Genomic DNA, 19,219 nt, shown 5'->3' with positions numbered 1-19,219 from the left:
TTAGCCTTAGATAACTGTGCATAGATTTCTTTAAGTCTTAGAAATGTTAGGACAGCTGTCATTACTGCTCATGTGTTTCTGGTCTTCACAGATTTCAGCTTTTTCTTGTGCTGTTCTTCCCTACAACTTCCCAATACAGCATCGTGGCTGTACGAGAAAGATGGAACAGCTGTTTATGCAGGTGCTGTTCATGCACCTTGTGGTGCTCATGGCGTAGCTTGAATCACGTGTAACTGAGAACTGAACCGAGTCCTCCTTTCTCTGCCAGAATAGTTGCCAGAGTAGCAGCTCCAGTTGTTTCCCTGCTCAGCTTATGGTGAATGCTAGGATATTGCTTTTCCACATTAGTAGCCCTTTCTGCACTGTCATCGTCCTGTAAATAAACCAGGCACGGAGCTGCAAAGTACTGAACCAACTGTGGCTGAGAACACCTCTTGTTCCATCCCACATGTGCAGCTCTCCCATTTCTCACTTCTTCTGGGCTTGAAGCCAGTCCTCCTAGTACAACTGGCCGTTCAGCAATGTGATCATGAGGGCATGCTGTGCAGGTACCATTCGTGTACCATTCCCTCTTCTACCTCCCTCTTTTTTTCGAGCTTGTTCTGAGAATTTAAACGTTTCTTTTAAACATTATCTTTCCTTTTCCTTTATAAGTCCCTTCATTAGTAGTTTCTCGGTCCAGCAAATTCACCTGTTAGCTCTTAAAGCCCACCACTTTCCCCACCACTTTTTATCCTCTGTGTCTCTTGATTACTGTTAATAATCAGATGTTGCTTTGCTCTTAGCCTGTGGCTGTCTCATGCAGGACCCCATTTTATTCAGATCTATTTTCCAAATCTCTTTGCAAAGGGTGGAGCTCTTCCATCACTGATTACACAGCGTGGTGCTGCCTTGTGCCCCAGAGCTAAATCCACACGTTCAGTGACACAGAAAGTAATTGCCTATCAGAAAAGCCAATGCATCGCTACCTGCTGTAGGAAGTGTGATATGTTGTCAGGGTAACAGGCCTCCACGTGTCTGGCCAGGTGTAATCACAGCGCAACATATGGAAAAATCTTTTTCTTTCTCATCAGTGGAAGGAGCTTCTTCTGTTTTGGATGTAGCTGTTATGTGGTTGTGTTATGTGCTTGTGTGAGATGTTAGTATCTGTTCCTGTAAACGAGTGATGCATTTGAGGAAAATCATACAGGGAATGAATTGTTTAAAAATGAAAGCTGCCTTAAAATCACGCTGCCGTATGGCTGTCATTCCAGTGGTGGCATTTTCAAGTAGATGGGGCATAAAACGTGTGTAAGAAACAATCACGAGTCTGACTTGCACTTACACACACTCAGTTACTTTATTTAAAATCCATATCACAAAAGTAGAAAGGGGTGGGAAAAATAGATATGCTGTTGTTAACACTAGGAATAGATAGAAATACTTGTGTTGAAATAAATAAAAAAAAAAAATGTAGTGCCTGTGTTTAATTAAAGTTAATTAGAAAGTGGAGTGGTCTGTTCCATTCCAGGGTAAAGGCAAGTTTTCTTCCAGATCAGTTCTTGCTCCCCATTGGAATGGAAAGAAAACATCATTTATAACAAACTGGAAATGTTCAATGTAAAAACAACAAAGAATTTCTAGATTTTTTTTCTAGAAATTTCTAGAATGTAGACTTTTCTCAGTGGGTTACATATGATTAAAGTGTAATTTAAAATATTAACTGGACCTATGATAGATACAAATATATTATGGTAATTTAAAATTTAAAATAACATAGACCCAAATGACAGAACCAAAGAAATTTTATCAGGTTCATGGGAATTAAATGAGAAACTGTGGAGGACTCGCTTTGACAGTTTCCTACAGAAAATGTTGTTGCAACCAGTGCACTCCTATGGGTTTTGACAATATTTTATTTTTTTTGGAAGAGCAACTGCTTCATGAAAATTACCTCCTAACATTAATGCTCATATCAGAATGCAGTAGACAGCATTTTCAAGCTAGGCACTGAGATGTGTATTCAGTGATCTACAAGCAGCTCTGTGCAGTTCCTGTCCTTGTCCTCCTTAGGAATTGTGGATGACAAAAAGTTTTGACCTTCTGTTTTGACCCAGGAGCCCAAACTACAAATGAGATTACATATGTGCCGATGCATTTTGGCTCTTATGTCTTGAGCAGCGTCAGGGAGTTTCACTTGGAAGACTGTGTTAGATGAGCCAGGAGGATGTACAGCAGGGGGATGTGGGAAGATCGCAATCCCAACCAAGAAGTGAGCTGGTTTCTTGGTAAACGGTGCTCAGCTTCCAGCTCCGAGCATCCAGTTGTTACTGACGTAAATGACGTATTTCACCCCTGCCAGTTAGGAAACCAGCCGTGTGGATGTGATGTGCTCTGCTGTTCTGTTCCCATGCTTACTAGCAGTGATGCCAGCCACAGGAGGACGTTGCTCCTACTGGGTTTCTGGGGGTCTCAGCTGCCGTTCTGTGTCCTAATGGCCATGCTGCTGTGTTCTAGGAGCAGATCCCTATGTGCTTATCAAGTGTGAGAACCAAAAAGTGCGGTCCCCTGTACAGCACGATACTACCAGTGCTGTCTTCAACACACAAGTGATTTTCTACAGGAAGAACATTGACAGTCCCATCATTGTCCAGGTGAGATAAACCACATGGGGCGGGCTGCCAGAGACAGGCAGGGGAGCACAACACCATCACTGGTCTGAATGGCGTGATGTGTGTAGATTCTTCCTTCACATGACGGTTAACCAGGATGAAAGTGTGAGAACCACTGCCCCCCTTACTGTCCTGATGCTGTTTAGCTGCTCAACTGATTCTCTAGCCCTGGTCTTTTCCATAGAACAGCGACTGATGACACTTAAGGAGCACTCTGACAGAGTGGACCTAGCTCTAACACAGAGGAAAAGCACGGTAGACACTGCAGAGGTGAGCACAAGCAGGCAGAGTGGCACAGACAGGCAGACTGTAAAGGTTTTTTGCTGCTGATGAGTTCAAACCAGTAATTTTTATTCCTCTTCTAGGCAGGCTGTGACCTAGAAAGCAATAAGCTGCATTTAGCTCCTTATTTGCATAGCATATGTAAATGAGCATGCAAATCCAGAATTTCCCACATGCTTACTAGACAATTAGCTAAATTTAGATTTACGCCCCCTCCTCACTCTCTTCCAAGGGGTTAATGAGAGTGACCTTCCTCCAGCACAACCCTTTTGAGTAAAGTGTGAAAGAGAAGCAGTGCTTCAGCTGGGGTTATTTCTGTCCCCTTGTCTCTAGGTGTGGAACAGCAACATCTTGTGTGACCAGTTCCTTGGACAGGCGCTGCTGGCAGCTTCACCCAGTGACCCCAGAGAAGACCAGACTCTGCATCTCCGAGGGAGAGGCAGCCAAGAAGCCGACGAGGTGCCAGGTCACATCACCGTCAAGGTTTTTTCCAGCGATGACCTCGTAGAGCTATGAATACCAGAGCCCTGCAGAACCAGACAGAGCTGTCACCTCACAGCAGGGGGGCTTGTCTGTGCTTTCTGTGTGAATGACTTGGAAGCAAAGGTCGCACATAATCACAGTCGCTTTAAAAAGAAATAGCCCTCTAAAACTCTCCATTATCACAGGTAATGGGGAGAGAGGCTTTTAAAGGGAAAAAAATATATTTACGCATATACATATATATGTTCATGATACAGCAAACACAATAAAAGAGGGGCCAAACTAACTGTCAGCAGATGAGCTCATTAAGACATGAGCTCACAACCATCTTTCCCAACAGCATCCTTCAGGAGCTTGTGACATGTAAGCTGGAAGCACACGTGATGGTTCCCACAGGTTCCCAGCACGTCACTATCTGCTCTCAGCAGAGGGACTGGAGGCAGGATGGCTGCATCTCCGTGGCCATGTGCCAGCAGGTTGGTGTGCTTTGAACACAAGGTTGACTCGCATGGCTCAGTCCTTGTTCACTGCCAGACTCCTCCTGGGAGGGGGATTTTTTTTGAGCTTTGATTGGAAATTTTTCCCCTTTATAGAGAGAGATTTTTTTTTGATAAATTTCACTGTTATTGCTACAGATCAGATATTTCTGTTTCTTGGCTAAAATGTCATTACTCAAGGAGTTCTGGCATTAGGTCTTAAGACCAGGCATGCCACGGCAACATTAAAATAGAGGGGCATGTCTCGCAGTGATATGTTTGTCTGCATAGAGGCTCTCTTAATATTCTCTACCCCAAGCTGGCGACTCACGAATTGATATATTTAATCAAGAGAAGGGCATTTCACAATTCAGCTGTGGCTTTGCCCAGAGGACGAATTCAGTAATGGGAGCCCCCTTGCTAAGGAGGCTGTGTTTAATCCACACAATGCTAAAATGGAATAACGCTCCTTTTGCCTCATTAGATGTGATGAGTAGCACCAGATACAAAGAGGGCAAAATTAGCTCATGACAAGGATGGGTGTGTCAAACAAAGATGCCATGCTGTGGCAGATATTAGTTTTTCTCTCTTGAAATTTTGCATAGGTTTATTGCTAATAGAGCTGGCATCTTTGATAAAGCTTAACTTGCATATGATGGAGGACAGGTATTGTTCAGATTTTCTTCAAAGCATGGTTTGGGTACAAACTTCCTTTTAACTTTTGCATATAGCCTGGCAGTAGGGTTTCTTCAGGGCAGCTGTTTCTGTGCTGTCAGGCTGTGCAGTGATTGTGGCGGTATAAAGAGGCTCACTGTGTCAGACCTCTCAGAAATGGATTTTATATGGTTGCAAATTTTGGTCTTGAAAGTGAAGCTGACTATTCTGCCTTTTGTACAGCCAGGGAACTTGGATTTCTCTATACCTCATAACCACTTCAGTCATTTTGTGCCATTTTTATAAATTATAAAATGCCGCCCAGTAGAGTTAATGTTTTCACAGAAGGTTTTGAAGTCTCCTCAGGGCTCCAAAAGGATCATTGCTGTGGGAGGAAAATGATTTGTCTGACATGTTTGGGCTGGAATGTAAGGCTATGAATGATATAATACCACCATCAGCTTAGTTGCATGTACCAAGTACCTAATTCCAGCTCTCTTTTTAAATAGCTTGGGCTCAAGCCATTTTGCACTCAGAGCATTTGTCAGCTGGGAACTACACGTGGTTGGCAGCCCCGCAGGCAAGTGTAATTCTCTGTAAACTCCTGGCTTTAGAGTTGCTTACTCTCAGATACGATTGTAAAGTGCATTTCTTTAAAAAAAAAAAGCATGAAGTTTCTCACACAGACCAGGCCTCGAGCAAGACACACAGGGAGCTGCAACTCAGTCTGGCTGTCCTACCGCCGCATTACGACCTGTTTACCTCACGTTTCCTCACACAATTTTATTCCGTGGTAACTCTTCCTCTGGGCAGCGTGGTGTGAGGGGTGACTGCAGCCCATCAGACACACCTTGCACCAGGACAGCAGAGCTGTTGCGGGCCTCACCTTGCTGTGGTGTTCAGAAGGGTTCAAGCCCCATGCAGTGAATCATAGGGCAGCAGGGTGAGCAGGAGAGCACGCTAAGGCAGAGCAGAATTGATCATGCTGTATAATCCCCTTTTCAGACAGACGTTTTTCTAGGGAGAGTTCCTTATGAGATGGGTGCAGTAAGGAGGCTTGACAAGCTGATTGATTTGGGTCAGTGTTCAGCCTGAAGAAGGTTCCTGTCAAAGCCAGTACCCAGCATGGCCAGGCTGCTTACCCCTCTGTGAAACAACTCAGCCTGCAGTCAGCCAGAGGCTTATGCCTCCCTGCTGCAGTAGGGAGTCTCTGAGAGAGACTGCTTGCCTGAGCTCATTGAGGGCACAAAGCCATCTCACCTCCTAGCTCGAGGGGGATCGCTTGGCTGTTTGTTGCAAGACCCATAGCTCTGGTCTCTGGCTTCCAGCACCACCACCCTGTCCCAACATCTGTGTGAGAGCTGTCCCCAGCATCAGTGAGACAGAGCCTGACCAGCAATTCTTTGTTGTGTATGGCTGATGACAAGGCAGGAAGTCACGGTGCAGTGAGTAGAGGTGGATATTTTTAGACCTTGATAATTATGTCAGCTCAAGACATCCCTGTAGCACAGGAGCAGAGGACCTTACAACACCACTGCTGCTCAGGCTGGAAAAAGAGCTTTGTTAACTTGGCTTTGCCTGAAGGTAGCGCAGTCCCAGACTTGTAGCTGTGGATCGCCTGAGCAACGCTGAGACCAAGATTTTCTGTACTTCTACATTTATTAATGTTTGGAAGTAGTTGGAGCAGGCAGGATTTGCCCGTCAGCAGGAGCTGATCCACTTTGGGCACTGGCATTGTTGATTTCCAGAGGCATCTACTGCTCCCTTTCCCCCAGCATGTGGGAGATGGCAGCAATCCCGAGAGGCCAGGCCAGGAGCAGGTTGAAAGGGGAGCTGCTGCTGGGCAGGGGCCAGCACCCACTGCTCTAGGGGCTCCTTCTCTGGCTCTAGGGGCTCCTTCTCCTGTACATGGTAGGTAAGCGAGGTATGTTTGAGATAAGAGAATTGCTTTTTCAGACAGATAGGGGAATATAAGATCAAATGTTACCAGAGTTGGGTAGTATTTTTCAGTGGGAAAATGAAGGTGTTTGCTTTTGTGGTGGCTGCATTTTATACACTTGGGCTACCTTCAGCAGAGGGTTTTGCCCCCCTGCCTCCCCCTCAGTTAAAACGGAGGGAAATATAGTCTGAAAATGTTTCATTTCAACCTTTATTTTTCAATATGAAGAGATTTAAATAAAAGGTTAACAAAACAAAAATGTGTCAATTTCTGAAATGAAACATTTACTTTCAGAGAAAAAGAACCCCCCCCACGCCGTTTATAGCTTGCCAGGGAAGAGAAACGCGCACCTCTCCCCTGCCTGCCCCAGGCACACACCCCTGGCCCCTCTGCCCCTTCCCCCTCCCCCTTCGTCTCACAGCTGCGGCTTGTTGGGCCGGGCCGAGCGCCTCGGAGGGGACCGAGGTGACCGCCGTGGGGCCCCGCAGCAGCCGTGCTGGGGCTGGAAGAGGCGCCCCCGACACGGCACCTCGCCGTTTGCCTCAGGTCCTCGCCGGACCGACCCCTGACTGCGGGATCGAGCGGTAAGGGCCGCCTGCTCTCCTGCGACGCCCGAGGGAAGCGACGGGCCCTGCGGCCGCTCCAAGTCAGTGCTGGAGGCCTCTCCCGCTCCACGGCGGGGCCCGGCGGGTCGAGGAGACCCGAGAGCAGCGGGGGGCCGTGGGTCGGCCTCGGGCTCGCCGCTGGAGCCCGCCCCGCCACCGGCCGCAGGGGGGCGCCCGCGCCTCACGCCTGGGCCGCCGCCATTACGCGACGGCCCCGCAGGCGGCGCTGCGGCCGCCATCTTGCGGCCCCGGAGGGATCGCGGAGGCATCGCGGGCGGCTCCCCGTGAGGCGGGGAGGTGGCGGCAGGTACGGGCGGGCGGCCCCCGCGGGGCTGCCGGTATCAGGGGGGCTGTGCAGGAACAGGGAGGCTGAGAACGAAACGTTCCCCGCACGTCCATACAGTTTTTAAATATATATTTATGTACACACAGGTGGGTGAGAGAGAGGGAGAGAGACCCCCACCTCCGTCTGCAACTGTGCCACACTCTAGCCATTGACATGCATATTTTTTAGATACAATTCCTATGAATATTACACTTTTGTATGTGTTTGTATTAGGTATTATACAATCAACATCTGGAGACTTCTGTAAGGGTTGTTCTGTGCATACATGTGCATACATATACATCTATAATATAGCGATAGCAAGACTTTTACACAGCTATTTAAAGGTCTCTATATGTCTGTCTATATGTGTGTTTTATATATATGTGTGTGTGTGTACATATATATATATACACACACGTTTATATACACAGGTATACATACGCACACATATACCCTATATATATATATATAGATGGCTGGAGAGCCAGAGACCCTTCTGTAACTAAATAGCACGTCCCCTTCTCTCCAGCTATTGTGTTATATAATATACATTTCTATTTATGTATATAGATACACACACATTACACTGAAGATGTAAAACATACATATAAATGTATACTATATGGATAGCAAGTTACATAGTTATTTAAGGCTCTGTATCTATTAAGGTAGATAGTGTTATGTGGTTATATAAAGAGCTGTGTGTGTGTATATTTATATAAAAGTTTTGAAATATGTGTATGTATTTATATATGCACACCTGTATTTAAAAAAAGGATGGCTTGTGAGAGTATTAGTTATAGAACACTCTTGCTGTTTTTCTGCCCCCCATATATAAAATGCTCTGTATGCACAGACACATATATAAAATATACATTAGCACTCTATATAGCTGACTAGAGAGAGAAATAGTCTGTATGTGCACATGTGTATATTCATATGTATGCATCCATACACACAAATATACATGCTCTAGCCTATAGAATGCACATGGAGTGTGTTACATAATTAATTATAGAAGGGTGTCTCCCTCCCCCCCGTGTGTGTGTGTGTAGGTGTAAGCAGAGAGGCACTCTTGTGTGTATACAGGTACACACATATATAAATAAACAATATATGCTATTTAGTTTATACTGTATATTATACTCTTTAAATATGTGTATATATAGACAGTGTCGTATATTTATAGAAGGGTCTCTGTGTATACAAAATGTATAAGATAGGTACTATATTACATACAGATAGTTAGAGAGAGGGAACATTTTTATGGGGTGTATGTGCATACACATATATATGGCTGGCGTTACATAAGAGTAGAGGTGTGTGCACATGTATAAAATATATAAACTATAATTGATTTTCTACAAATATTGAGAGGGAGAGAGAGCTATGAAAAGAGTTAACCTCGTTATATAAGGCTCCAGGGTGTTTGTGTGTGTGCATGTATGAACTATATATTACCTACCAGGATAGTGAATGCCACAGTGTTACATGATTATAGAACGGTCTCTGTCGTTCTCATAATATGTATGTATATGACAATACACATGTGGGGGGGAGAGGGAGACTCTGTGTTCCCTCCACCTCCCCCTTTTTTTTTGTGTCTGGCCATACACACACACCCCTTCTTAATCTGTCTTGATGCGTATATATACATATGAGATACTATGATACATGTATGTATATAATTCTGTAACATATTCTAACAATCTATAAATGTTATATAGTATCTTGTATACATATAGCGATGAACATTTTATAATCTCTGTATATACACATATGCGCAAATGCTTTTTTTAAACTCCTTTTAGCAAACTATATGCATTTATTTTCTATCTATAATATATACCGTTCTGTAGTTATATGTCAGTGTATGTATAAAATACATGTGCTATATATCAATGGGGACAGTATAACATTTATATAATGGTTTCTATATGTATAGGTATATTATCTATAAAGTACACTGTATAATATATACACAGAGCATTTATGTAAGTATATAGCACATGTATCATATATTGTCAGATGTAGGTACACATCGTAATATAGGGGTATAGATATATAAGCCACCTAGGGAGACTCTTACATAAGGGCTCTCTCTCTCTCTATATATATGTGTGTTTACTTTTTAATATATGTATGTTACAGTGTATGTAGCTTACAGTGTATGTAGCTAGCTAGAGCACGCTGTGGTTCTATATAGAGCTGTAAAGAGCTAGCAAGAGTTATATACTTACATAAGGTGTGCTCTGTCTTGGTGTAACTCTAGAATAAGTGTATATATTTAATGTGTGTATATTGTATATGTGGCGGGCCAGAGAGTTACATATGGTATTGCGCTCACTTTGTGAGAGCCTTTTATAACTATATGTTTTAGCGTATGTATGTGTAGCGCTGTAAGTGTATACAGAGAGCGTCCCCCCGCCCGTGTGTCTGTCACTCTCTCACTAGCTACTTCTATTGTATATACACACACTATAGAGATCCTTATATAACGATATAAAATGCTCTTGTCAGCTACAGATATATTACATAATAGTAAATATGTATGCGTGCACATTTTTATACCTATTCATAAAATACATGTATACTACATAGTACAGATAACTAACTGGAGATACAACTGTTGTTTGTCGTGCTCCCTATGCAGACGTATTATAGTGTGTGAGAGCTAGGGCGTGCTGTGTTATATAGCTAGCTAAGGCTTTCCTTTTTTTTTTTTTTTAATATATCTACAGCCTGCATGTGTACATACATGTAAAATACATGTAAATTGCTAGAGACCCCATAAGGGTCTGTGGGAGAGGTCTGCATACTTCTTTATGTACACACACACGAAGCTAGCTCTGTTTGTGTTAGAAATTTTTATAAGGGTCTCATGTCTGTGTGCACACATGCAGGCACTGGCATGCATGCTCACAGCCATGTGGTGTTACGAGACCAACGTGCAGCCCTTTGCTAGCCGTGCTGCATGTACTGTTGGGAGGGTTTCCTGTGTGCCTGACTGGTGAGCTGCCGGCATTTAGTGAGTGCCACCGCTGCTGCGCTTGTCCCCCATTTGCCCAGGTGACCCACAGCAGCATCAGGGAAGCCGCTTGATGTGCAGCGTGGGAGCAAGAGTTGCTGGAGCTGCAGGACTGTGGCTGAGTGAGGCAGGCAGCCAGCACAACACCTTGTGAGAGCGAGAGCCACAGCAGGGCTGGAGAAGGCCTTTGAGGTGGGCCTGGAGGTAGGTGCAGCCTTGGCAGAGCTGGGACGTCCTCTCAGGACTGGTGGCAACAAGTAGCAAGCATCAACATCCTGGTGTGTGTCGCGCACAAAGTGGAGAGATGGAACTTAGCACAGAGGCCAGGCTGAGGTCTGATGGAGAAGGCCAGCTAACATGCCCCTACAGTGCACGGCTGGGACCTCTGCTTCCCCACCTTCCTCCACCATTAGCAAATACCAGTGAACCCTTCTAAGACAGAGCAGCTACTGGATGTAAGACAGCCATGCAGCAGTACAAGGGACTCCCAGTACACACAGGAGGGGAGCTGAGGTTGCTCATACACCTTTAAATCTGGCATTGCTTTAAATCTGGCCAGGTGAGTTTGTGACTGCTTTCTCTGAGCAGCCATACAACAGCTGAAGTGAATGGTGTTCAGTAAGCAGTTTTAAAGATTTATGAGATGCTGGTAGAGGCAGGCAAGGTGGCTGTGTAACTCTCCATATTCATGAGGAAGGGGTGTTTTTTTGTTTGTTTGTTTTTTTGTAAACATGGGGCAACAGACACACAACACATTGAAAAGTCACAACACTCGGTGGCTTTTCCCAAATGAGAGCAATAAAAAGACTGTCTGCTGTCGTGGACACAAGAAGCTTCAGCAGCAGAGGGTAAATACAGGCTTGTAGAAGGTAAGTCCTGTTCCATAACATCATACTCTGGTGGCACAGGTGAAAGCTAAAAGCACAAACAGCCAAACAGATGAAGTCTTTCTGACTGCAGATGATTGAGGCTGTTGTATCTTCAGCCAGCCCTAGGCCTGTTTTGTTAGGAAAAGCTGCAGTCACAGTCCACTGGTATTTATAACTTTTATTTGCAATACTTTAGGTCCAAGTTTCAAACTGCAATATTTTTACACTCAAGACACAGTCATGCACAATCCATATTTCAATTTTCTATTGCTTCAACCACAATTTAAAATAACTTAATATTGGAAACAAAACCCAAAATCTTAAAAAAAAAAAAAAAAAAAAAAGAGATGCTGAGGTCAGTAAGATGGATCCATGCCATCAGCACATTTACAAAGTAAATAACTTAGTTCTCTTTTTAAAAAGATCATAATTACCTCTTAATCCAAAGTTACAGAAGATTTTTCACTACACATTTGTTTTTATCTTTTATCTTTTTCTTTTTTTTTCTGTTTTTTCTTTTCTTTTTTTCTTTTTCTTTTTTTAAACAGATAACATGTCCTAAAAAAGGAATGTACAGCAAAATGAGATACATTTCTGTTAAACAATGAAAATGTAGGCTCCTTCCTCTGTTTACTTTTGTCTGGATACCCTGAAGAAAAAAAAATTCTAGCAGACACCAGTGTAGATGTACACTGGTTGCTTCAGACTAAACTGGAGTTTAGAGTAGGTTATATCCTGATCCAGTCAAGAGTTGCAGAATTCTTTTGCAGATCTTCCTAAAATGTACGTCTGTGTATGCACAGCATCTGCAGTGCAGATGCAGCACCAGTGCACGAGAGTAGCTCCCAGAGTGAATTCAGGCTGTACCCAAGAAGGGGTTGTTCTCTTCACTGAAGGCTACACAGTGTTTGCTACTGGTTCCCACCTACTAGAGCAGCTCCCCTTTCACTTGTTCACCTGCTACAGCAGATAGCAGCAGCTTATGAGTGTTGCACCTGAAGAGCTGAGAGGCTTTTTTTTTCCTTGTTGCTGTTCTACAGACCGGTTTAGCAGCATTATTTAACACTAATATAAATAGTGTGACAAAAAGCAATTGCCTCTGTGCAGCTTCTCCTCAAAGGTCAAAAGTCACAGCTGACATGGATGTAAGAGAATTGCATGCTTCAAATTTGCTACATTGACCCACTTCTGACATGAATAGCTTTGCATGATGGAGAAAAAGAATGATGAGCAGCTCCTTTCTACCCACCTGCTCACTCGGCCATGGGACACCACTGGCCCCCCTGGTACTGAGGGCTTTATCAGCACCTAGTTATTAAGCAACAGGTTCTGCTGTCGTGGAAGCCAACAACCAAATTGTCACCAGCTTCAGGGGGAGTAGAAGCAGTGCCTGTATCTGATCTCTAAGTCTATGGCTGGGCTGGACACATGAAATACAGAATATCCAGCAGCAAAAGGACCTGACTTTAAAAACAACCACCTGCTGCTATTTTTCTCATGTTTGAAATAGTGGTATGCCAGCCTGTGGCATCTGGGAGGCCTCAATGCAAGCACGTACTTGAGCTGGCTTGCCCCAGGCTCTTGGAGGTTATGCACAAAGTGTAGGTAACACTGCATCCCTACCAAGCTTATAGAGTTAAAATGCTGCTGTAAACAGGCAGTTCAAAGGGCAGAAAAATGAGGATTTCCAGCACTCTGAGCCAGTAACACAATCTTGGTTAGCAGTCACTGAGCACAGGAAGAACAGAGGGCACAGAAAGGGGAACAACGTTCAGTCAAACATAGAGACTAGAAAGAGCAAGACCTGTGAAAGACCTTTTCAGCTTCTCGCCTTAGGAAAACTTGGTTGTTTCAAGCCCCTGAAAGGAGCCAAGGCCAGAGGAGAGGTGACACACAGATACACATGTTCTTAGGTCATATGCTACCTCCCTCAGAGAACTGTGATTTGAATGCATGTGCACGTGGCTCTTCTGACCTGCATTCACAACAGCTCCCAACTCAGACCACTGCATCCAGCTGTGGTCCTTGGGGCTTTGAGTCCCTCTGGCACATTAGCTGTGCAAGGCAAAGATTTGGGAGCCTCGCGGAAACCAAGCACAATCCCCAGGCAGCTGTGAATGCAGTGCCACTCAATTAGAGCGTGAGACACCACGCACACTCATGCTGAAACATATGTGCGATCTGCTGGAAACTGTCCAACGCAATGCTACTGTACTCAGAGGTTATTAAAACAATTAGCACTTTTCCATATTATCAGCTCTAACAAGTTAGATTGCTCCCTAGTTTCCTCACTCAGAGTCAGATGCTAGCAGAACATGAGTACTTTCTTGGAAGAATAGTTAAACAGTGAGAACAAAGTTTGCAGGCTCCCAACTTCATGGCAGACCAAAAGGAACCCACAAAGAGCACGTAAGCATCCCTCATTCTCTTTCCTGTATCATTTTTTTTCTTTTGAGATGACTTGTCACCAAAGATGCATGCAACCATTTGTAGGCTCAGGAAAGTGAACGTTTATATACATGACACATACCCAGGATTATGGCAGTCAGCTCTAAATCACATGTATAAGCAAGATGCTGCAAGTTTCAGCCAGAAAAAGAAATCACCCTGTCAGCTCAAGGACAGACACAAGCAAAGAAAAGTTTTAAAGACCCCTGAATTGCTGACTGCACCCAAGGAAACCATGGATGGTAGTTCTTTGCATGTTTCCTGAAAACTGGGGACTAAAATTAGAGGTATTTACCCACTCAGTTGAAAAACAAAAGCTGAATGTTTGTATTTATGAATCTTCATCAGCTTACCCCATCTTTAAGTTCCTGCACATGTAGGAACAGTCCACCACGAAGGCCTGCTATCTTGATAATGCTTAGCAAGGCTAAGCTGGCATTAGCGTGCGTGCCCTGGATGTCAAGCAAAGAACAACTGGCTCCTGTCTTTAACGGTAGGTGCTAGCAGAGCTCTCGCTCCGTCTCTTTATCCAGTTAGAGCAAATCCATTAAGCAAAGAAATGCATACATGTACAAGCTCAGTGTGAGGGATACTCTGTGGCCAAGCCAATGAGTATATACTGGAACCACAGATCATAGGATACGGTGACATTTCCTACACTTAGAGGACAGAGATAAGTACTTACTTTCCTTCTTGTGGTGACTGGAATGTGCTTCATTTTTGGTGGCAGGACATGGGGGGGAGGCTGACTGAAAGACCTGCTGAGGTACAGCCACTGGCCTCAAAGGAATCCAACACAAACAGCTAAAAAGAATACTTCATTTATGTGTAGCGTGAGTTGGCCAAACAGTACCCAAAGATGGCAAAGAGACGCATATTTACAGAAGTGCTGGACACAAGAAGTAGGAACACAACCCTGGCCTGAGTTTGTGAACAAACCCCGAGAGCACTGTGAGACCCACCCCCCTGTGCAGGCTCCCAGGAGTGTGTGCAGGAGCTGTATGGAATTCTGTATGATTATTGGTTTTGGTTTTCTTTTTTTTCCCCCTTTTTCTTTTTGTTAAATAAATAATATTTTCTGTGCTTCTCAAGCTTCCCTGACTTTACTGCTGTCATGCTTCTGTCTCAGAACTCATTAAAACCACAGCAAGCTAACAGGTCATTTTCACACACTGCAGGGATGGGAATCATAGTCAAACTCTGGATGTTTTTTTTTTGTTTTCATTTTCTTTAACCATTTAATGAAGTTAAAAATAAACACAAATAACCAGTCTTTTAAAATCTTGGAATGAAAGTGTTTGAAACGTATTTAACATTTACCTATGCATTTAACAACAGAAACAGCCTATTTCTAATACTTTCAAAAATATATGTAAACTAATTGCTTAATCTGAAGATAGCAGTCCAAAAAAACCCGAGATAATTCCAGAGATTTTATAATATTAGCCTCTTCTCTTTCTGGAAGGTCAACACTATTGTCAATCCTAACTTACTTCTTGCACCTGTAAATAATGTACAAGACCTACCCATCTCAGGACAGATTTTTTTTTTTTTAATATTAATATGCCACATTTCCTATCAGAGTTGGGAAATGATAAAAGCAGCCGCCACCCTTCAGTATGTAGTGACTCCGATTTTAGTGCCTGAGACTGTCTTAAGCACAAAGCCTGGTGCCTCCAGATGCTGGAGGTGAGCTTCCCTGTACATAAAACATTCTCAGCTGGGCAATTACAGTCCATGCAGAAAAGAACCACTGGCAGAGATTATTTCTGTTGAACCCTTTCTGCCTCACAGAATTTTTTTTAGCAGAAAAATCTCTGGATTTGCTGATGCAAAGAAAAATAAATATAGAATTTAATAAAATAAAAACTAAGGCCTCTTATTAAAGCAGTTGTATTTAAAAAGCCAGTGTCAACAGTATTCTGTATTCCGGAGCATACAATGATCAGAAAAATAATACTAATATCCAATTTCCTATTTTTATTTGTTATCCTTGTGAAGTTTTTCTGGAAAGTAGAGATGCTGAGAAACTTATTGTTAAAGAAAATAAATAGGAAAAAAAAAACAATCAAGTAGTGTAGTCTGTCAATGTAAGTATCTCGTATGTCCAGCAAACGTGTACCATAAAAAAAGTGCTTTCCTTTCAAAGGACGGCTGTCAGTTCCTTTGTGGGTAGGATAAACTAAAAGCATTACTGGAAAGAGAAACTGTCACTTGTTTCTTCACTTCTGACATGGAATACAAACATGTTTCATTCAGATTAATGCTTTATAAATGGAGGGCAGCCCTTCTCAAGTCCCAGTCGCTCTTTTTTTCTCAAGGAAGCTTATCTCCCAGGTAGATAGCTTGAGCTGACAGAGAAAAATGCGGCCTCACAAAAGCAGCAGAATCTTTTCATATTTGGGTATCTGAAAATCAAACCTGTTGTACTCCCCAGGACACCAGAAGCTAATTTGTACCCAGCTGTGGTAACTTAACGAGCATCGCCTCTCCCTGTTGCCTCAACAAAGACACTGGGATGGACAGAGTGAGTGAGTGTGGGTTAGTAGGCAGTATTAACGACATTTGCAACACAAAGACTGTGACTAAATAAGAAGCCAAAACCAAACAAGCTAATAGCCTAATTCAAGAGTAGCCCAAACATCCTTCATTCATACCGGCAAAACAGGAAGGTTTTTAGTACCTTAAAGTCTGCTTAGCCCCTTGCAGGACCAGGCCTAAACATGACAGACTACAGCAGAAAGCTGTTTTACTCATTTTTTTGCTCATTATGTAAGTGTTGATTTAAATGCTGTTTTGGAGGTCTTTGATTAGTTGTACCAATAAAGTACAGCAACAAATATCCCATACAAGTGCTTTTTCTGAGTGAAACCGCACTTCATCTTTCTTTCAGAAAAGAATAAATAAAACACAAACGGCATACTACAACTATTCTGCTCCCTTACAAATCAGCTGACTAGTTGAGCGCAATCCTCAGTCACATCCAGGATTCACTCTCCCTCAGCAACTCAGAACTGCATTCAGCAGTGCCTGCTGTATGCCGGAGAGCAGAAAGCAGGCGGGTTTTATGGGTCTAAATGTTTCTGCAATCTACTCTGCATTTCGTACCTTTGCTCTTGCTCAGTGCGAGGCTTCAGGTTTAAATGCACTTTCTTCCCAAGTTGTCCGGGGCACTGGCTTTCGAACCCTGGAAGCCGTCACTCATTTGCATCAGTGTCGCAGTTCCTGTGACAGCACTCGTGCACCTAAAGCACACTCACCTGCACGGAGCCTGCAGAGCAGTCTGGCTGCCTTCCCCTCTGCCAAGAGGGGCACGGATGCTACTGACCTTTCCCAGGAGCTACAAGAAGACAGGGGAGCAGGCGTCCTCACAAGTGACAGCAACGCCCAGCTCAGTTTTTCCCTCCTTTGCTCCCGCACAAACCCAAGAGGGCTAATCCCACCGGTCTGCGCGTTGGGAAGCATGGCTGCAGTTACCCTCAGGAGCAGCCCACTGCCAGTTTGGCTCTGACACTGGGGGCGATCAGTCTGGTCCCAGGAAAAGGGGAGCACCCAGCACCAGGCTGCTGCTGCTCGCTGCTATGAGCGCCTCCTTCCAGCCCAGGGCTGCAGACACTGCTCCGTGCTCTGCAAAGGGATCCGCTGGGGCTCGGCGCTGAGCAAGGCTGGACCTGCTCTCACTTCACATCTCTCTTACAGCTTTGCATCACACAAGCCCTTTCTGAGCACACCAATCTTTCTGCTTTCTTGTTTTAGTAAGACTCTCACCCATATTACAACTAGTTATACAAATCAAACTGCCAAGAACAGAAACACTATATATTCACAGTTGAAAGCCTGTATCTCAACAGGATATTTTGTCTGCTCCACTCCTGATTCGGTTTTGGTTGGAAATGCAATTTCACTTTCTTCCTCATCTAGAAGTATTATGATTGGGCAAATACCAGCGAGTGGACTGTATTCAAAAGGCAGTGCAGTCTGGAGTTATGAATGAAGAAGACCCTTCTCCAATTCCAAACCATATAAAAAAAATAACATAAAAGGGACTCTGCATCTTTAAGAAACAATTGACAATTTAAAAGTGAATGTACAGCTTATTCACAGGGAGAGAAGGAAGGGAATCTTCCAACTGCATTTGCTTTACCTTGGAAATGGCTGAAGCAGCAAAGCATTTTCTGTCATTACCTCTCTGTCTTAAGCCCTGTTTCATTTTTAAAATAAATTAAGGAGCCAGAAAGCAGGAAGAAGACACGTGATAAGTTTTTACTCATTGAGGGACTGGAGAACAGTTGTTCTCCCCTCCTACCACCATGACTGCGACTGTTGGTCTGTCCATCCATCCATCCATCCATCCTGCAGCAGAAGCGTTGAGGTTTTATAGAGTTTTTTTTTTCTCAGTCCTGCTCTGGAGGGAGCTGGCATGGGAGAAAGCCAGCCTGAAGCACTAGCGGCTGCTGTTCTTAATTGCTTCCTTTGCTGCAATGATCAGAGGAGTCAGGCTGGAAAGAGGCTTGGCTAATTTTAAAAATGGATGCTGCCCAAAGGAAAGAAAGAAACCAACCATTACTTTCCAAACTCAGTTACAGACTCAAACATTATTCCTCTGGCTACCAGGAGTACACAGAAATAGGACTGAAATCCGCATCTTCATGTCCAGTATCCTTGCTATCATGGGCAAACATGGCACATCATCTTATTAATCCATTTATCAAAGTGTCTTCAGCTTGCTGGGATTTTTGCCCTGCCAGCCCTCTGGGAATGCTTCTTGCTGCTCCAGAGCCTTGATTCTTTTAGGAAACTTCAAATACTTAGGTTCCTGTTTTCTAAAGACACAGGCTATTTTAGTTGTCAAATAAAGACTAGAGGCTTAAGCTATTCCCAAGGGAACTCCAATACCTCTAGAAATGGTTGTCCCAAATGGTATTTAGGCCCATGTGTTTTGAAGGCCACTGAGGTCCTGGCTTTTAGGCTTTTTTTTTTTTTTTAATGCTTTAAGATTGGAGCAGGGAGACAAGGGACAGAGCACTGATGGGCCTGGCTCTGGGTTGCAGTGGGAGCTGTTTCCTCCATCCCCTACCCCTCCTTGTGCTGACTGGCACTTTCACAGCAGGGACAGCCGAGGAGCACATGCTACAAAACTCTGTATCTACCACAGTTAACATCCACCACAAAACCTGGCAGTAAACCAGTAGCAGCTCTCATTACTCAACTATGCCAGGCAGCAAATGGTGCTGTGACAAGTCTCATTCAGCCGTCCCTACTTCAGCAGCAGAAACCTTCAACAGGGGCAGGACAGATAAACTGGGGCATTCCCTCTGCTGACCCCTCTGATGCTCACAGGGAGCACCCCAAAGTCCCTTCCCTTCCCACAGCCAAATCTTTGACCATTCAGCTGTGGCTGATTTCCTTGGGTTCCTGCATGCAAAAGTTAGCAACACCATTTCTGCCTCTGAAGC

The 19,219-nt window shown here is 44.0% G+C and overlaps 2 protein-coding genes across 12 annotated transcripts in view; one reads left to right on the top strand and one right to left on the bottom strand.

Moving 5' to 3' along the window:
- Window positions 1-6,735, top strand: part of CAPN6 (calpain 6) — a 61,189-nt gene extending 54,454 nt beyond the window's left edge. For 3 of the 5 annotated variants that reach the window (XM_050713399.1, XM_035541708.2, XM_035541712.2), the window contains 2 exons: window positions 2,497-2,633; window positions 3,267-6,731. In XM_050713399.1, the coding sequence (XP_050569356.1) occupies window positions 2,497-2,633; window positions 3,267-3,449 (320 nt within the window). In that variant the 3' untranslated portion in view covers window positions 3,450-6,731. Of the gene's footprint in view, window positions 1-2,496; window positions 2,634-3,266 lie in introns of all 5 variants that reach the window. The other 2 variants (XM_035541707.2, XM_035541709.2) reach the window with 2 other exon arrangements.
- A 4,778-nt stretch (window positions 6,736-11,513) lies between these two features.
- The window catches only part of PAK3 (p21 (RAC1) activated kinase 3), a 179,753-nt gene continuing 172,047 nt past the window's right edge, over window positions 11,514-19,219 (bottom strand). For all 7 annotated transcript variants that reach the window (XM_035541878.2, XM_035541873.2, XM_035541874.2 and 4 more), the window contains exon 15: window positions 11,514-18,297. In XM_035541878.2, coding sequence (XP_035397771.1) covers window positions 18,208-18,297 — 90 coding nt within the window. In that variant the 3' untranslated portion in view covers window positions 11,514-18,207. The remainder of the gene's footprint in view (window positions 18,298-19,219) is intronic.

This window comes from Cygnus atratus, chromosome 13 (genome assembly GCF_013377495.2).
Source record: "Cygnus atratus isolate AKBS03 ecotype Queensland, Australia chromosome 13, CAtr_DNAZoo_HiC_assembly, whole genome shotgun sequence".
Lineage (NCBI taxonomy): Eukaryota > Metazoa > Chordata > Aves > Anseriformes > Anatidae > Cygnus > Cygnus atratus.
The sequence above is the reverse complement of the archived record's forward strand: the minus strand, read 5'-3'. Positions and strand labels throughout refer to the sequence as shown.